Here is a 17,565-nt window from a genome sequence, read left to right as displayed (position 1 = left end):
CTTTTAAAACTGACTTTGAACCAAATTACCTTATTTTTAGCATTTCTCCCTACTCCCTCACCCAGAGATACCTAGTACCATCAGTTGTGAGCCTTTTTTGAGATTCTGTAGTATAAATCAAGTCTGGGTCTTTGCTTTCTATCTGTCTAGCTTAGAAATCAGATTTTTCTGGTCTCCTAAATTCCTTATTAATTCCTCTTTTTTTCTTAACTTACAAAATTTCATCTCTGTTATTTCATTTCCCATTCCTCCCATCCTTGTGGGTATACATCTTTTCTTCTAAAAACCCTATATTGTTATTATAATAGGGTTTCAGGAAATAAGAATACATGCCATGTGTTTTATGCACTACCTTACATTGAAAGACCCATTGATTTAAATTCTTTCCACCGTCTTCTCTAAGCTAAAGGTGAATTTTCCTTTATTCGTATCTTACTTATTCCTTGAATGGCACTTAGAGTTACCAACATAGCTGTTTCATCCTATTAGTAGAATATAACATTTTTGAGTGTAGATGTTATATCTCATTGGTCATGGTGTATCTCCCCAAACAGTATCTTATATATTGGAGGTGCCCATGAAAATTGATTAAATTGATTTAGTGGCTTTGTGACCTTTGCGTTGTTAGCATTCCAGCTTGTCCAGAGCCATTTTGGAGGGTTTCCCTGGGCACTCTGTTGGTTGCCATAATGAATTGATCTGCCAGATTATTTTTTACCCTGTGTGGTGGGGTGTGAGAGAGGAACAGAGATGGGAAGGAAAAAGAGGAAACTGTGATATATCAGTAGGTTAATTTGCATGCCTATTTCATATCTCAGCAACATGTTTAGAAAGTTTAAAGTGATTAACTGTTTTCTGTGTGTTCAAGAACATGTCCAAGGTGTGTTTCAGAGACTAGAGGCCCACCTAATTTAAATTATCTTAGTATTTTTACTACTTAAAAAAGAAAATAAACCCCACAACATTCTGAATGCTATTTATTTGTAAGACCAAAGATCATTTAATACAAAATAGTACATTAGAGACACCTAACTCTGGGAAATGAACAAGGGGTAGCGGAAGGGGAAGTGGGCGGGGGGTTGGGGTGACTGGGTGATGGGCACTGAGGGGGGCACTTGGTGGGATGAGCACTGGGTGTTATGCTATATGTTGGCAAATTGAACTCCAATAAAAAAAATTAAAAAAAAAAACAAAATAGTTAAACTTTTTCTCTTCTTTTTAAAATAAAAGTGGTTTCTTTTGCACTTGAGAAAATAGATGTTTTCTCTTATTATCTTGCCTGGACTCTTAAGACTTGTTGATTGTGGTCAAGTTAATTTTTTGAGGTATATAGTCTTAATTTTTATTATTAAGTTTTTAATTTTAATTAATATATAGTGTTATATTAGTTTCAGGTGTACAATATAGTGATTCAACAATTCTGTATATTACTCAGTGCTCATCATAAGTGTACTCTTTAATCCCCATCACCTATTTCACCCATCTCCCACCCACCTCCCCTCTGGTAGCCATCAGTTTGTTCTCTATAGTTAAGAGTCTATTCCTTGGTTTGTCTCTCTCTACTTTTTTGTTTGTTTCTCTCCTGTACATGTTTGTTTTATTTTTCAAATTCCACATATGAATGAAATCATGTTATTTGTCTTTCTCTAATTGGTTTATTTCACTTTGCATTATACTCTCTAGCTCTAACCTCATCCTTGCAAATGGCAAGATTTCATTCTTTTTTATGGCTGAATAATATTCCATTATACACACACACACACACACACACACACATACACACACACCATCTTTATCCATTCATTTGTTGAAGGACACTTGGACTGCTTCCATAATTTGGCTATTGTAAATAATGCTGCAGTAACACGGGGGTGCATATATCCCTTGGAATTAGTGTATTTGGGGGTAAATACCCAGTGGTACAATTGCTGGATCATAGGGTAGTTTATTTTTAGCTTTTTGAGAAACCTCCATATTGTCTAATACAGTGGCTGCACCATTTGCACCCCCACCAGCAGTGCGTGAGGGTTCCTTTTTTCTTTACATCCTCACCAACACTTGTTTCTTGTGTTTTTGTTTTTAGCCATTCTGACAGGTGTGAGGTGATATCATTGTAGTTTTGATTTGCATTTCTCTGATGATGTGTGATGTTAAGCATCTTTTCATGTGTCTGTTGGCCATCTATATGTCTTCTTAGAGAAATATGTGTTCATGTCTTCTGCCCATATTTTAATTGGATTGTTTTTTTTGGTGTTGAGCTTTGCAAGTTCTAACCCTTTATCAGATATGTCATTTGTAAATATCTCCCATTCAGGAGGTTGTCTTTCAGTTTGACTGATTGTTTCCTTTGCTATGCAGAAACTTTTTGTTTTGATACAATCCCAGTAGTTTATTTTTGCTTTTGTTTCCCTTACCTCAGGAGACATATCTAGAAAGATGTCGTAATGGCCAATGTGAGAGAAATTATTGCCTGTGCTCTCCTAGGATTTTTATGGTTTCAGGTCTTACATTTAGGTCTTTACTCCATTTTGAGTATTTCTGTGTACAGTATAAGAAAGAGGTCAGGTTTCATTCTTTTGGGTGTAGCGGACCAGTTTTTAAAGATTTGTCCATTTGGGGTCTTCTGTAGTTACATACAAATTTTAGGATTGTTTATCTAGTTCTGTGAAAAATTCTGTTGGTATCTTAATAGAGATTGCATTAAATCTGTAAATTGCTTTAGATAACGTAGACATTTTTACAATATTTGTTATTCCAATCCATGAGCATAAAATGTTTCTTTGTGTCATCTTCAATTTCTTTCATCAGTGTTTTGTAGTTTTGAGAGTACAGGTTTTTCACCTCTTTGGTTAAGTTTATTCCTAGGTGTTTTGTTGTTTTGGGTGTGAGGCATATATTTTTTAAATAAATTGTTTTGTTTGCTTTTTTGGATAAATAATCAAATAAATTTTAGATGAAAAGTCAGACAAAGCCAATAAACATATTGTATTAACATTTTATAGTATATAAATTACTTTTATAGTTTTTATATGATCCCAGTTGATTCTGTGGATCAGGACAGATATTATTCCATTTTATTTATGAGGACACTGACTGCCTAAGCATACAGATTTAGTTGATGATGGAGCAAGAGTCTGAACCTAGGGCCTTTGACTCTTAAAATTAATGATACAGTCATAGAGGAAGAAGCTCTGAAGTCGGAGTTGAAAGACCATAATTATATGTCTATGTACATAAATCTATCTAAAACTTTCACAAGTTTATGGTTTTTAATTAGATATTGAGTATCTCTCATAGAGGGATACCTGGGTGGCTCAGTCGGTTAAGCATCTACCTTTGGCTCATGATCCTGGGTCCTGGGTTTGAGTCCCGTATCAGGCTCCCTGCTTTTCCCTCTGCCTCCCTCTGTCTCTTGTGAGTAAATAAATAAAATTCTTTTTTTTTTTAAAGTCTACATTAAAAAAAGGTATCTCCCATAGATGATACTATTAAATACACTGTTCCTTCTCCCATTTTAAGTAGGGTTAACTTCTCATATTGCCTCACAGTATCATTGAACCAATAGATATTTCTTCTGTGGTTATCTTTGTTTTCTTAAAATGAACCCATTCTTCTTTAGGTGCTTCATGCAGACATCTGTACCCAGGGTTCACTTCTGCAAAATGCTGATGTTATTATAATGAATAATGTCTTCGAATATTTTCTTGATGAAGCAGAACAGGCCAGGTATGTTATTTATTCAAGGAAGAAATCTGTTAAAATATGATCAGCAAAGTATAAAAAGGGATTAGTTGGGTGGGTGGTTGGCTCAGTCAGTAGAGCATGACCTTGGGGGTCGTGAATTCAAGCCCCACATGAATGTAAAGATTACTTAAATAGATATCTTTTTTTTTTAAAGGGATGGTAAAGTAGAAATATTTTCATAGTAAACTGTTTTTTAAAACAACCTCAACAAGATTATGTTAATCTTGAAATATGTTATGTATAAAACAAAAATATTGTCCAGCTTTGTAAAATATTACACCAAATGGGGTGGCATATATTAAATGATATCATGACCCAGGCATTTGCTTAGCCATCAGGGATGCAATAAGATAACCATTCCCAATGGGCGTTTATACTTACTCTTTTCTGTCTCCATTTTATTTTCTTTGAAAAACAAGTTGTTAAAAAAAAAAAAAAAAGAAAAGAAAAAGAAAAACAAGTTGTGTACTATCCTATCACAAAATCCTGGGAATTAATTTCTGTAAGTGATATAAGAATATTAACCAAAAGAGTGAGTAGTTATCAAACTTCAAAAATATTAAGGTGGTAATAGTAGGTTCCTAAAAATATTCCACTATTCAGGGAATGGAAAAATTAGCTTATCTGTGATCAGTATTTTGACTTCTCTGCCACAATTTGTTGCTTTGTGACCCTCAGAGCCAGTAGGTTCCTCTAATTAGGAAATCACTGTGGTCTATAATCTGACACATTGATTTTCTAGCTAGTTAGGATTGCTGACTGGTTTTTTTCATAATGGCATATGTGTACTCTAGATGCAAGAAAACTTCCCATGTATGTGAAAGGGAATTACACAAATGTTTGGATCAGTGCATCAGTAAGGTTTGTACTACAGAGAAATAAAAAGATCATATAACTACAGGCTGTAAAGACCATATAGTTAATACAGAGTAGAATCCTGAATGGCTAACCCTCTTTATCCTGCTACCCTTTTATCTTCTTTATTCTGCCCTTCCCCCAATTTTCTGTCACACATGCATACACACACACGCACGCACATACCCATTACTAGTAGGTGAAGGTCATCATGAAATTAACAAATATTTTAAAAAGAAACTAATTCAATGAAAACTAATCTCATAATCAAAGTTCAGCCAGGGGCAGCCTGGGTGGCTCAGTACTTTAGCGCCGCCTTCAGCCCAGGGCCGGATCCTGGAAACCCAGGATCGAGTCCCACATCGGGCTCCCTGCATGGAGCCTGCTTCTCCCTCTGCCTGTGTCTCTGCCTCTCTCTCTCCCTCTCTCTGTGTCTGTCATGAATAAATAAATAAAATCTTTAAAAAAAAAAAAACAAAAAAACAAAGTTCAGCCAGAATGTGTGACAATTTTTGGTCACAGACTGAAGACCAGAAACAGAACATGAGCAAAATTGTTTTGTTTTATTTTGCAAAATTTTAATCATAGACCTCTTTAAACTTAATTTCCAGTGGACAAAGTGCGATTTACTTTTCACCTTTTTAAGCTAATGACCAGTAGCCAAAACATTACATAATTGTTGGAGAATGAAGTATTACCAGGTTTCTGTTGTTTAAGAAGGTAAAAGAAAAAAACACCATAAAGTCTTTGGAGATTCATTACAGAAAGATTTGACTGCCAAAGAATGATGAAAGCCACTGGTGAACTTGACATCGGAAATACTGAATGTTTGGGTTGTTTTAAAAGCTTTCTTGGTACATTCATTCACACTCTCTACATTGTTCAGCAAATAGGTATCGGCCGCATGTGTTTGTTCAGTCATTTCTCCTAAATCTAGTGCAGTGCGTTCAAAATATAGGTTCTAGTCATGAATGACAATATTTAGGAGAATGTTTTGAAGACAGTAAATGATTCTGACATTGGGATTGTTCTGTCAAAATGATCATTTACCTATGTTAATTCTGTATTGTACTGAGTGACAAAAATGATGCTACATATAGCCTCTAAAGACTTGTCTTAATTAGAATCTGGGACAAATTGAATGATATTGCTGTAGGAGTTAATATATATGAGAAAACAAATATTTTGTAATAATAGAAAATGTGTACTCAGGAAAGGCTCAGGCTTCAGAATAAATTCAGTCTCATTACAGAATAACATCCCAGATTTGTAGAGTAATTGTTAGTTTAAAAGGTGCCTCAATGCATTTTTGAGTAGGTGAAGCAGATACTACTACAATGACAACTTACCAGAAACAGCAAATACTATTTTGAGAGTCATGACCAGTCATGCCAATTTAATTAACTTCTTCATTCTTATTAAATAAGCTTATAAAATGTCATTTTTAAGGAACCACATCAAAACAATAGCTCTAGCCTAAGCACAGTGGCTGTTATCAAGCACTGCTACATTATTTTAGATATAGCCTGGGAAAAAGAACATTTGTATCATTTTGCCTAATAAACTCCAGAATACTAAACCTAATAACTATTGCTGTAACTAAAATAAATGGAAATGACACCACTGCCCACCTGCCCATTGCAAGGGATGCACATCTCTGCTTTGCTTACCCACTGCTTCCCAGTAGTGGGGTATACTGTCAGCACTCATGCACGATACAGAAATCCAGTTCACGTCTGCACTGAAGTTAGTCAGAACCGGTCAGACATTGCCCTATGGCACATACATGTGCACATGGCATTTCATCGTGCTTTCAACCTGGCTGGCCCACTCAACTTCGCAGGTGCCATATTGTCCAAAAGTCTTTCCATTAAATATTTTTGACCACCAAATAAAGTATAGTTTCAGTCTTGATGTTATTTTAAAAGATGTAATCTACATATTATGCTGTATTGTAAGTCTTTACTTGGTTTCTGGTTTCTATGGCCTTTCTGCATGACTTTTCCCCACTTCTACCTCTCAGCCCTTCTCCGTTCTGCAGAACCAGCTTTGACACATTTCATCAAGAGTTTAGTGGCTTTCAGGGCCGCCTGGATGGCTCAACCAGTTAAGCTTTCAACTCTTGATTTCCACTCAGATCATGATCTCAGGGTTGTGGAATCAAGCTCTGTGCGGGCTCTACACTGGGCTTAGAACCTGCTTGGGATTCTCTCCTCAACCATGCTTGTGCACACACTCTCTCTCTCTCCCTCTCCCCCTCCCCCCACAAAAAAAACCCCAGAAGAGTTTAAGGGGCTTTAATTGCTGATCCAGCTTTGACTTGTATGTTGGTTTTGAAAACTAAGCTTTAGCCTTAATACCTGCTATTAACACAAATCCCCATCTTGTTAAATCTCTTCAGTGTTGTAACATCACAATTTTGCCAACACCCCCTTCAGGAACTGAGGAATTTACCAATTTCTAGTATTTTGCTGCAGTCCTATTACCTGCAGACATTTTGCCCATCTGGATTTGTAGGTATTGCCTGTGCTACATATTCTCTTGTCATTTTCATTGTTTAAAAAGTGTTTTAGTGTCTGGTAAAACCTAAAATATAAGTCTTTAATATGTTGCAGAGCCTGGGAATGTATCAGCCATAATGTAAGGAAACAAGGATCGTTATTAGTAACAGTACCAAGTCTTGAAGATTCTCTTTCACGCCTGCAGGTATGTAAGCGTCTTTCCCAGCACTTTTACTGTCAAAACTATTCTCCTCCTTTTTCCTGATAGCTGTTTGGATATTCTAGAGACATTCTGTCTGAATCTAGCAACAGATGATTCAGTAACTAAGCCTAAGACCTGGTTTGTGGCTTGTTCATTGGCCTCAAGAGCTCTGAAATTGTAATTCTTATCTTGATATAGATTTCTTGGCTTCTCTACCCAGTTTTTTCACCTGAGGGTTACAGTTTTAGGTTAACAAATGCTATTAAATGTTTGTAAGAGGCTTAGAACACCCACATCATAACTTTCCCATTAGAACAAAAGGAATACAGTTGCTCAAGGCTTCTAGAATCAGATGTGTAGACTGGAAGCCCATGTACTATGTACAGTTTGGGATCTTATACAAACTGCTTCTTTGTTCCTTAGATTCTCCATATAAAGTAAGGCTCATATTTAATAGGTTTCAGCCCAATCAGTTGACCTTATGTAAAGGGTATATATAAAGTTCTTAGAGACCCCTAGATGAAAGATACTGTTGTATTTCTTAATAATGGAGTATTATTATAGTTTTCTTTAGTGGTGTTTTTCTTACCTATAAACACTGCCAAATTTAAGCATCTATATCTTCCTTTTAAAAAAGAAAACTAAACCATCATCAGTAACACTTCCTTAAGAAATATTTGTCAGTCATCTAAATTACAGAAGTAATTCATGTTTGAACTAACAAGGGAAATAATCCTGAGATATATAAAGAAAAGATATATAAAGAAAAATTTCGGGCAGCCCTGGTGGCTCAGCGGGTTTAGCGCCGCCTTCAGTCAAGTCCCGCGTCGGGCTCCCTGCGTGGAGCCTGCTTCTCCCTCTGCCTGTGTCTCTGCATCTCTCTGTGTGTGTATGTGTCTCTATGAATAAATAAATAAAATGTTTTAAAAAAAGAAAGAAAGAAAAATTTCCCCATTCCCTCCACTTAATTCTTTTCGAGGAGAGACCCATCTCATGGGTGGTATAATCCTACTATACTTTTCCATGCTTATAAAAGCATGCCTTTTAAAATACATGGTCTCCACGAGGCATGTGGGTGGCTCAGTCAGTTAAGCATCTGACTCTTTGTCTTAGCTCAGGTCTTGATCTCAGTGGTCTTGAGTTCAAGCCTTGTGTTGGGCTCCCTGCTAGGTGTGAAGCCCACTTTAAAATAAATACATATATATTTATGGGCCCCTCTCAAGTTAACCCCTTAGCACCATCACTGTGTGTTTATGAATAGTTTTCTCTGTCCTCTGTGTATTCTCATTGTTTTTTAATCTTTTATTGTTTAATGATAATTATTAAATTAGTTACATTAAAACAATTACTCTATTCTGTATTTTCTTTATTCTTTCAAATTCCAAAATCAAAATAAATTAAATCCTGAATCCACAGACCTACCATGTAGTAACAAAGAATCGTTCATGTAATAACCACATAAATTTAGTCCTGCTTGTTGTAAAAAAATCTGTTGTGTTCAGTTACTTAGTTCATCATGATTTCTTGAAGCTTTAGAGAATAGAATCATTCTGCAGTTTTCATGTTTGTTTATAACCTTTTTTCTTTCAGATTAATATACAATTATCTTCCTGGGTTGAAGAGGTAACACTGAACTATGATGTATACCCAGAAAAGCATATTGACAGAGAAGCTCTTGAACAAATTCATTTGTATAAGATTCTATAACATAAAATAGTCCTACCTCAGCATAATGTTTTGTTGAATATATTACAAATTAATAAAAAAGAAACATCACCCCAATACCTGGACACATACTTCTGTATATTTCTTTTAGACTTATATATATGTTTACCTATTTGTAAATAGTTGTATATGTATATGTACATATACATAGTTGTGTATAGACACATAGTTGTGTCTATATACAACTTTGATTTCTGTGATAATTTAATTAAAATATTTACCTGAATATTTTTGGTTTCCCCCTGTTTCTTTTATCTTTTTAAAAACATAAATATGTCTTTAGTCACTAACTCTGTGTACCAATTCCAAATATAACAAAAAGGATTAAAAGGTGTTTCTATCATGAGAGAAGGATATAGGGGAAAGTAGGCTACATTGTATCCCATTTATTAGATCTCTATCCTGTAAGATTCCTTGTATCCAGCTTTATGTGAAGAGGCTAGCACAAGGATTAAAATAAAAAATAATCACAGTTGCTAGGAAAAAGCAAACTAGAAAGGTAGCCTCCAAAATATAAATACAGATTTTGTCTAGGTGGAACAGTTACTAATAATTTTTTTTTCTTTTCCATGTTTTTCTGTATTTTACAGTTTTTTTCTGTAATGAATGGATTTCTTTTGAAATCAGGAAAAGCAAAACTTTTTTAAAAGAATACAATGAGGGGCACCTGGGTGGCTCAGTGGTTGAGCATCTGCCTTAGGCTCAGGTCGTGATCCCAGAGTCCTGGAGTCAAAGGATCGAGTCCCACATCAGGCTCCCCATGGGGAGGCTGCCTCTCTCTCGATGTCTCTGCCTCTGTGTGTCTCTCACGAATGAATGAATAAAATATTTTATAAATAAAAGTACACTGAAACATCAAAAGAACACCTAACACCTAGTTCTAGTAATCTCATATTTAGTGTTATATATAAATTACTTTTTTTTAACCTACATTTTGGAGTTGTGGAACTTTTTGGAAATCTATGTTTTAGGTTTTTTGTTTTTTTTTAATAGGCAGAGGGGAGGGGCAGAGGGGAGAGAAAGAGAGAATCTTAAGCAGCCCCCACACCCAGCTTGGAGCTGACTCAGGGCTCAATCTCAAAATCCCAAAATCATGACTTGAGTCGGACAATCAAGAGTTGGACACTTAACTCACTAAGCCACCCAGGCACCCCTTTATTTTTTGTTTTGTTTGTTTTTTCAAGAAATTATTGCTCAATAGCTAAAGAAAGTGCTAAAAATAAAAGAAGTTTGGAACTTTTACTGTTATTATTATCTGTCATATTTAGTATCTGGTATAATAATAAATGCTGGAATTCCATTAATTTCTTAGTCACAGAGGCATTACTTATTCCTGCTAACTCATTAAATATTCTTACCATTCTAGTCACCCAAGAAGAAGCTAAAGCAGAGTTACGGAGTTACTAGAATCCTGGCATCTCAGTAACAGTTGGATGTTTCCAGGAATCTGTGCAGATTTTCTGAAATTTTGAAAAGATTTCTGGAAAAGGAGAAAAATTAATTGAAGTATTTGAAAATATTTCAATACTTAAAATACTTGAGGCTGTTATTCATATGATTGTTTTATACATAATTAAATGTATTGATTTATTGTAATAACATATAGTCACTTAAATTTCAAGTACACAAAAAAAAAAAAATTTCAAGTACAATACTAACTAGCAAATACATAAGATACAAACAGTAAACATGCGTGAAAAATAAGTTTATTAATAATATGGCACATACTTATAAACATAGAACATAAATTGAATTTCACTTGATGATGCACCTATTCTTAAAAAACTGTATTTCCTAAACTCTGATTCCCAGTTGCCCTAGTGTTTATTTGACTGTTCTCAGAAGCATGAACCTCTAAAGCAAAATCTGCTGCTATGGCCCTGGGTGAATGCCAGAACTCCCATTCTAGAATGCCCTGGACAGGACAGAAGGAGAGATAATACTAGCAATACTCTGAACCATGGAGGAACAAGTCTCTTTGTAAACGTAGTTTTGTATCATCCATCCCCTAATTTAATAAAAAAAAAAAAATTAAGTATTCAGCTATCAATAGTGGAATACACCGAAGAGCACAGATTATCAGTGGTTTCCATAGATATGTGCATAAAGTTACAGAAAAACATTTATTTATTTATTTATTTGGTAATCTCTAACCCAACCTGGGGCTTGAACTCATGACCCAAAGATCAAGAGTCATGTGTTCTACTCACTGAGCGAGCTAGACATCCTGACAATTGTCACTCCTTGGCCTCAGTCTCCCTCCTGCCCTTTCAGTGTCTGCTCTGTGTCTTACAAGGCTCAGGGGAGGAAGGGCAGTGAGTTAAGATATTTTTGTATTTAGTAGCCAAATGAAAAATAACACAAAACTAAATCTTTTTTCGTATAGCATTACTAGTGCTCAGACAACTCAAAACATTAAGATTATAGTAAATGTCCAAATTTTTTAGCTCTTTAGCTCATAAAATACATGACAAATATGATGAAAGAGTTAAATTGATAGAAAACAAAATTATTTCTTAGACCTTTTTTTCTGCCGATGCTCCTTTAAAACTACTGAACTCCATAGAGCTTATCCAAGTTTGATCATCTTGTTCCTTCACCGAACTTCCAATCCCTTCTACTAAATGCAGACACCCTTGATGTCCAAACCAGGTCCTATTTGGTTTAAACACTCCAGGATCTCATGAAAACCTCATTAATAGTAGTCATCATAAGATATTTTCTATTGATGGTGAATTCCAAGCCATGCAGCTATTAATTACACAAACAAATCACACAAACATGTATTAAGCTCACACTATGTATCTGGCACTCTGCCAGCCTCTACAGATAGAGAAAACAAAACACTTGGCTCTACCATGAAAGAACTCAGACTCTAAGGAGGGAGAGGGGTGACTCGTTAGTTTAGATATAGGATAAGGAAAAATGTTCCTGGTTAACAGAACACCATGTGCAGAGGCAGAGGATAGTGAGTATTTTAGTATGACTAGAGCCCAGGATAGGAAGGATTTACACGAGGATCATGAAGTAGATAGATGCCAGATCAGGAAGAGAATGGTATACCAAGCAAAGGAGATCACATTTTATTCTGAGGGTGAGCCATTAGAAGATTTTAAGCAGCATGTTGATATGATCAGAATAAAATTATAGAAGCCATATTGTGGTCCAGTGACTCTAGGGACATAGGGAAAAGAAAGGAGTCAAGATGTACCTAGGAGGGCTCAGTACTTTGTTAGGGAGTACATAAATCCAGACATGAAGAGGGTTTAAAAATTACATTTATGAAGATATATAAGAAAATCAAATGTGGCATTACAACAGAATAAATCAAAAGATAATAGCAAAGAATCTACTGAATGCAGTCTTATACGATCAGCATAAAAAATAGATACTGAGGCACCTGGGTGGCACAGTCAGTTAAGTGTCTGCCTTCAGCTTAGGGTCATGATCTTAGGGTCCCCAGATCAAGCCTATGTTGGGCTCCCTGCTCAGTGGGGAGTCTGTTTCTCCCTTTCCCACTCACTCCCTCTCAAATAGATAAATAAAATCTTTAAAAAAAATTAGTTAAGTACTAAGTATATGGCCAAAAATGAATGCTAGGAGGCAAAAATTAAGACAATAACTTGAAAAGGAACCTGCCAAGGATGAAACACACCCCTGTGTGTGTGTGTGCATGCGTGTGTTCATATACACATACACAAAGTAAACAAGGATATTAATTAGCATTGAAGAGAAGGATCTGGGTGGGGCATAAAGTTCCAAACATTTTTCATGTAAATAAATGAAGAATCTAGCTAGGGAAAAAGGAAACAACAACAAACTTAAGGGTTTCACTGGGGACATGCTAGCACAGAAAAAGATTTCTCTTTTTCAGAAGAATTCAATTCTGGGACATAATTAAACAGGCCTTGTTTGGCAGTTATCAACTTCCCTAGACTTGTCCAGATGGCTAAAGCAACTCAACCACTTTAGGCTGTAGTTTACCCACTTGCAAATTAAGTTAATTAATGTTTTTGGGCCATGAGTTTCACAGGAGTATTATGTGCATTAAATGAATGGTAAATACCTTGAGACAGACACAAGGAAAAGCATATAAATAGAATACAAATTGAAATTGATTTATTCTCTCTCTAAAGACATGTTCATGAAAATTGATAGATATAATCATCATAATTGCATCAAGGATCCTCATTTCAAGTTAGTTTTTGCTAACAAGAATAATCCTCGGTTGTTAAATTCTCCAAAACTTATTTTCTCAAATTTCTACTTTCTTTGAGGAAGATGAGGAAAAGAAACATATGCCCAAGGTAACCTAGGATAAATCGAATATGAATAAATGAAAATATAATCCTGTAGACTAAGAAGGAAAAAATATACGAAAAATCTGAATCTAATGGCAGGAAAAGATCACAAGCTATGAAATCAGTTCTTAAGTAGAAATAGTTAAATACTATTAAAATACTTCCATACTGACAAATCAAAGACAGACTTAGAGACCAGGAAGGTAATATGTATTTAAATCCTGAGTGCTTAAGGAAGATTTTCTGATTAAGAAAAAAATCTAAATTCATTGACATGGATTTTGTACTTGATGTTTTAGCTATGGAGCCTGACAACAACCCAATGAAGTAGGAGCTATTAATCCTATTTAATATGAGTTTTAAGATGAGTAAACTGAGTTTTATTTAGTGAAGGTAGGAAACTTTCCAAAAGTTTTACAGCTGGTAAATGGCACAGCCAGGATTCAATCCTATTTTCTACCTAAACTCCAAAGCCTGTGCTCTTTTGTTATGCTATCTCTGTATTTTAAATTTCGTAGTCTAATATTAACCACAAAACCAACAGATTAAAATGGAGAGAAGCCGCCTTATTTTGCCTTTGGATTCTTCATCAATGTGAGAATTGCTTGAGTAATTGTTTAATGTATAAGCTGCAGCTGTGATTCTTTAAAAGTTTTTATTTAAATTCCAGTTAGTTGGGGCACCTAGGTCGCTCAGTCAGTTAAGTGTCTGCCTTCAGCTAAGGTTGTGATCCCAGGCCTGGAATGGAGCCCCAAATGTGGCTCCCTGCTCAGTGGGGAGTCTGCTTCTTCCTTTCCCTCTTCCTGCCACTCCCCCTGCTTGTGCTCTCTGTCAAATAAATAAATAAAATCTTTAAAAATAATTAACTAATTAAATTCCAGTTAGTTAACATACAGTGTAATATTAGTTTCAGGTGTACAATATACTGATGCCATGCTTTCATATAACACCCAGTGCTCACCACAAGTGCATTCCTTAATTCCCCTCAACTATTTTATCCATATCCCCACCCAGTTACAGCTGTGATTTATAAATCTGTTAGATGCTTAAACCAAGAGGAAAAGTGACAACTAGGTCATAGTTCAAAATGTATGGCTTCTGAATGAAAGAGAGGTGCAGCATGGCTTTAACATTATAATTGATAGTAATACTATGATGATAATATCCTAAATCAAAATTATTAATGTGACTGTTTTTACATTGAAAGTTACCTATAGGGAGGCCTGGGTGGCTCCATCAGTTAAGCGGCCGCCTGCGACTCAGGTCATGATCTCAGGGTCCTGAGATGGAGCCCTTGAGTGGGGCTCCCGGCTCAGCAAGGAGTCTGCTTCTCCCTCTCCCTCTGCCCCTTCCTTCTAGCTCGTGCTCTCTCTCTCTCTTGCTCTCTCTCAAATAAATAAATAAAATCTTTTTTAAAAAATTACCTATATAAACAATTGGTTCAATCTCTTTCTTTTTTCCCCTCATTTACTAAATTACTCATACATTATAAAATAATACCTGAAATTTTCAAAAGCAACTGAAGACAGAAAACATGCCAAGATTTTGGCTTACAGGGAGAAAGAGTAACTAGATTATAGATGATTTACTTAAAACAATGACTCAGTTTTTGGACTCCAGCTTTGTTTATTTTTTCTGCCAAATAAACATTATTATTTAGGTCAAACTGCAAGGTGCAAATAAGAAGAGCCATTCTTTCTGTTGGAAGATGAAAGCAGCACAGATTTTTACTTAGAAGATACTTTAGGATAAACCAAAGTATCTTTCTCTTCTTTTCTTAGAGAAAGAAAATTGTATTTGAAGTGTCTTTGCAAAGTGGGGAAAAGCAGCTTCCTTAAAATAGATCTGCATTCTGATAACATGGAACATACAATTTATGGGATAAAATGAAGCTTGGAAATTACTTCATGTGGCGGTGCCTGGGTAGCTCAGTCAGTTAAGTGTTTCCCTTTGGCTCAGGTCATGAGCTCAGGGTCCTGGGATCATGCTCCGCATCACACTCCCCGCTCAGGGAGAGCCTGCTTCTCCCTCTCCCTCCGATGCTCTCCTCACCTTGTGTTCTCTCTCTCTCCCTCAAATAAAAAAAAAAAAAAAAAAAAACTTTAGGTTGATGTTGAGAAACTGGAACCTTCCTGCATTGCTGGTGGGAATATAAAGTGGTACAGATGCTATGGAAAACAATTTGGCAGTTCCTCAAAATGTTAGCCATATAGTTACCATATGACCTAACAAATTCCACTCCTAAATACATACCCAAGAAAAAGGAAAACATATGTCCAACATAAAAATTTGTACACAAATGTTCATAGTACATTATTTATAATATCTAAAAAACAAGGTAGGGGAAACAAAGATCCATCAACTAATAAATGAATAAAGAATAGTGGATAAATAATTCCATACCATGGCATTTATTCAGAGTAAAAATAAATAAAGTATTGATACATGCTAGGACATGGATGAATCTTGAAAACATCATGCTAAGGGAAACCAGTCAAAAAAGATCACATGTTGTATAATTCTATTTATATGACATGTCCAGAATAGGCAAATAGAGACAGAAAGTACCTTAGTGGTGGCTTAGAGCTGGGAGGGGAGCAGAGGAAAGATAGGAAGTGACTATTAATAGATGTGGGTTTCTTTTTGGGGTGATAAAAATAGTCTAGAATTAGATTGTGGTGATAATTGCACAACTCTGAATATGCAAAGAACCATTGAACTGTACACTTTAAATGAATGAAATTGTATATTGTATGTGAATTACATCTCAATAAAGTTGTTTAAAAAAATAAAATGAGGGGACACCTGGGTGTCTCAGCAGTTGAGTGTCTGCCTTCAGCTCAAGGTGTGATCACAGGATCCAGGATCAAGTCCTGCATCAAGCTCCTTGCAGGGAGCCTGCTTCTCCCTCTTCCTATGTCTCTGCCTCTCTCTGTGTCTCTCATGAATAAATAAACAAAACCTTAAAAAAAAATAAGATAAGGTATCAAAATTAGTTTAGGTTGTAAGCAATCTCTGTGGCTTTGTCATTGGAAGAGTTGGGTGACTAGCACAGCAGTGTTTGTATTATCAAATAATGAAGTGAGAAGACTACCTATACTTAGTTTAACATATACGTGCTTGATTTTCAGAAAACAACTAATTACATTAAAAATTATGCTAATCCGGGCATTGGGGGTGAGGGGAGGTTGGGGGGGAGGGGTAGGGGTAGGAGGGAGCTTGGCGGTTTGGCGCCGCCTCCAGCCCAGGCCTGATCCTGGAGACCCTGGATTGAGTCCCTCCTCGGGCTCCCTGCATGGAGCCTGCTTCTCCCTCTGTCTGTGTCTCTGCCTCTCTCTCTCTCTCTCTCTCTCTCTCTCTCATGAATAAATAAAATCTTTTTTAAAATTATGCTAATCCCGGGGATCCCTGGGTGGCTCATCGGTTTGGCACCTGCCTTTGGCCCAGGGCGCGATCCTGGAGTCCCTGCATGGAGCCTGCTTCTCCCTCCTCCTGTGTCTCTGCCTCTCTCTCTCTCTCTCTCTATGTCTATCATGAATAAATAAATAAATTTAGAAAAAAAAAATCTTGTAAAAAATTATGCTAATCCCAGTAGATTCGTTAGAAGAAATGAAATCATGTTAGTACTATTACATACTATTTTAGGTAGATGTGGACATAAAGTTATCTAAAAAGAGGGTAAACCAGAGGTTTTCTATTCCTCCTCTGGTGCAAGCCCACTGGGGACCCTGGGGAGATAGATGTCTAGCATTTTCATAGCCTTCATAGATTTTTTAGCACTGAAAATAACTTTTACATTTATGACTATAGACGTGAAACAAGATCTGGAATATGTCTCACTGACAAAGATATAAAAGGGGGGATCCCTGGGTGGCTCATCGGTTTGGTGCCTGCCTTTGGCCCAGGGCACGATCCTGGAGTCCCGGGATCGAGTCCCGCATCAGGCTCCCGGCATGGAGCCTGCTTCCTGTGTCTCTGCCTCTCTCTCTCTCTCTCTGTGTCTATGAATAAATAAATCTTAAAAAAAAAAAAAAGATATAAAAGAAAGCAAGCTGCCCAAAAACCAAGGAGGCAGCAGGCCTGAAAGGAATTGCACATGCCATCCTTTTTTCTCTATATCTATTTATTTTATTTTATTTATTTATTCGTGAAAGACACAGAGGGAGAAGCAGAGACATAGGCAGAGGGAGAGGCAGGCTCCCCACGGGGACCCCAGTGTAGGACTCAGTCCCAGGAC

At 36.3% G+C, this 17,565-nt stretch overlaps 1 protein-coding gene across 4 annotated transcripts in view; it reads left to right on the top strand.

Annotated features, from left to right (window-relative positions):
• LOC112657127 (uncharacterized) overlaps nt 1–9,253 on the top strand; it is a 78,036-nt gene extending 68,783 nt beyond the window's left edge. For all 4 annotated transcript variants that reach the window (XM_035719823.2, XM_025442968.3, XM_035719822.2 and 1 more), the window contains 3 exons: nt 3,620–3,726; nt 7,215–7,305; nt 8,893–9,253. In XM_035719823.2, the coding sequence (XP_035575716.1) occupies nt 3,620–3,726; nt 7,215–7,305; nt 8,893–9,009 (315 nt within the window). In that variant the 3' untranslated portion in view covers nt 9,010–9,253. The remainder of the gene's footprint in view (nt 1–3,619; nt 3,727–7,214; nt 7,306–8,892) is intronic.
• The last annotated feature ends 8,312 nt before the right edge of the window (nt 9,254–17,565 follow it).

Source organism: Canis lupus, chromosome 8, assembly GCF_003254725.2.
Source record: "Canis lupus dingo isolate Sandy chromosome 8, ASM325472v2, whole genome shotgun sequence".
In the NCBI taxonomy this organism is placed as follows: Eukaryota; Metazoa; Chordata; class Mammalia; order Carnivora; family Canidae; genus Canis; species Canis lupus.
This window is presented reverse-complemented; position numbering and strand designations above follow the sequence as displayed.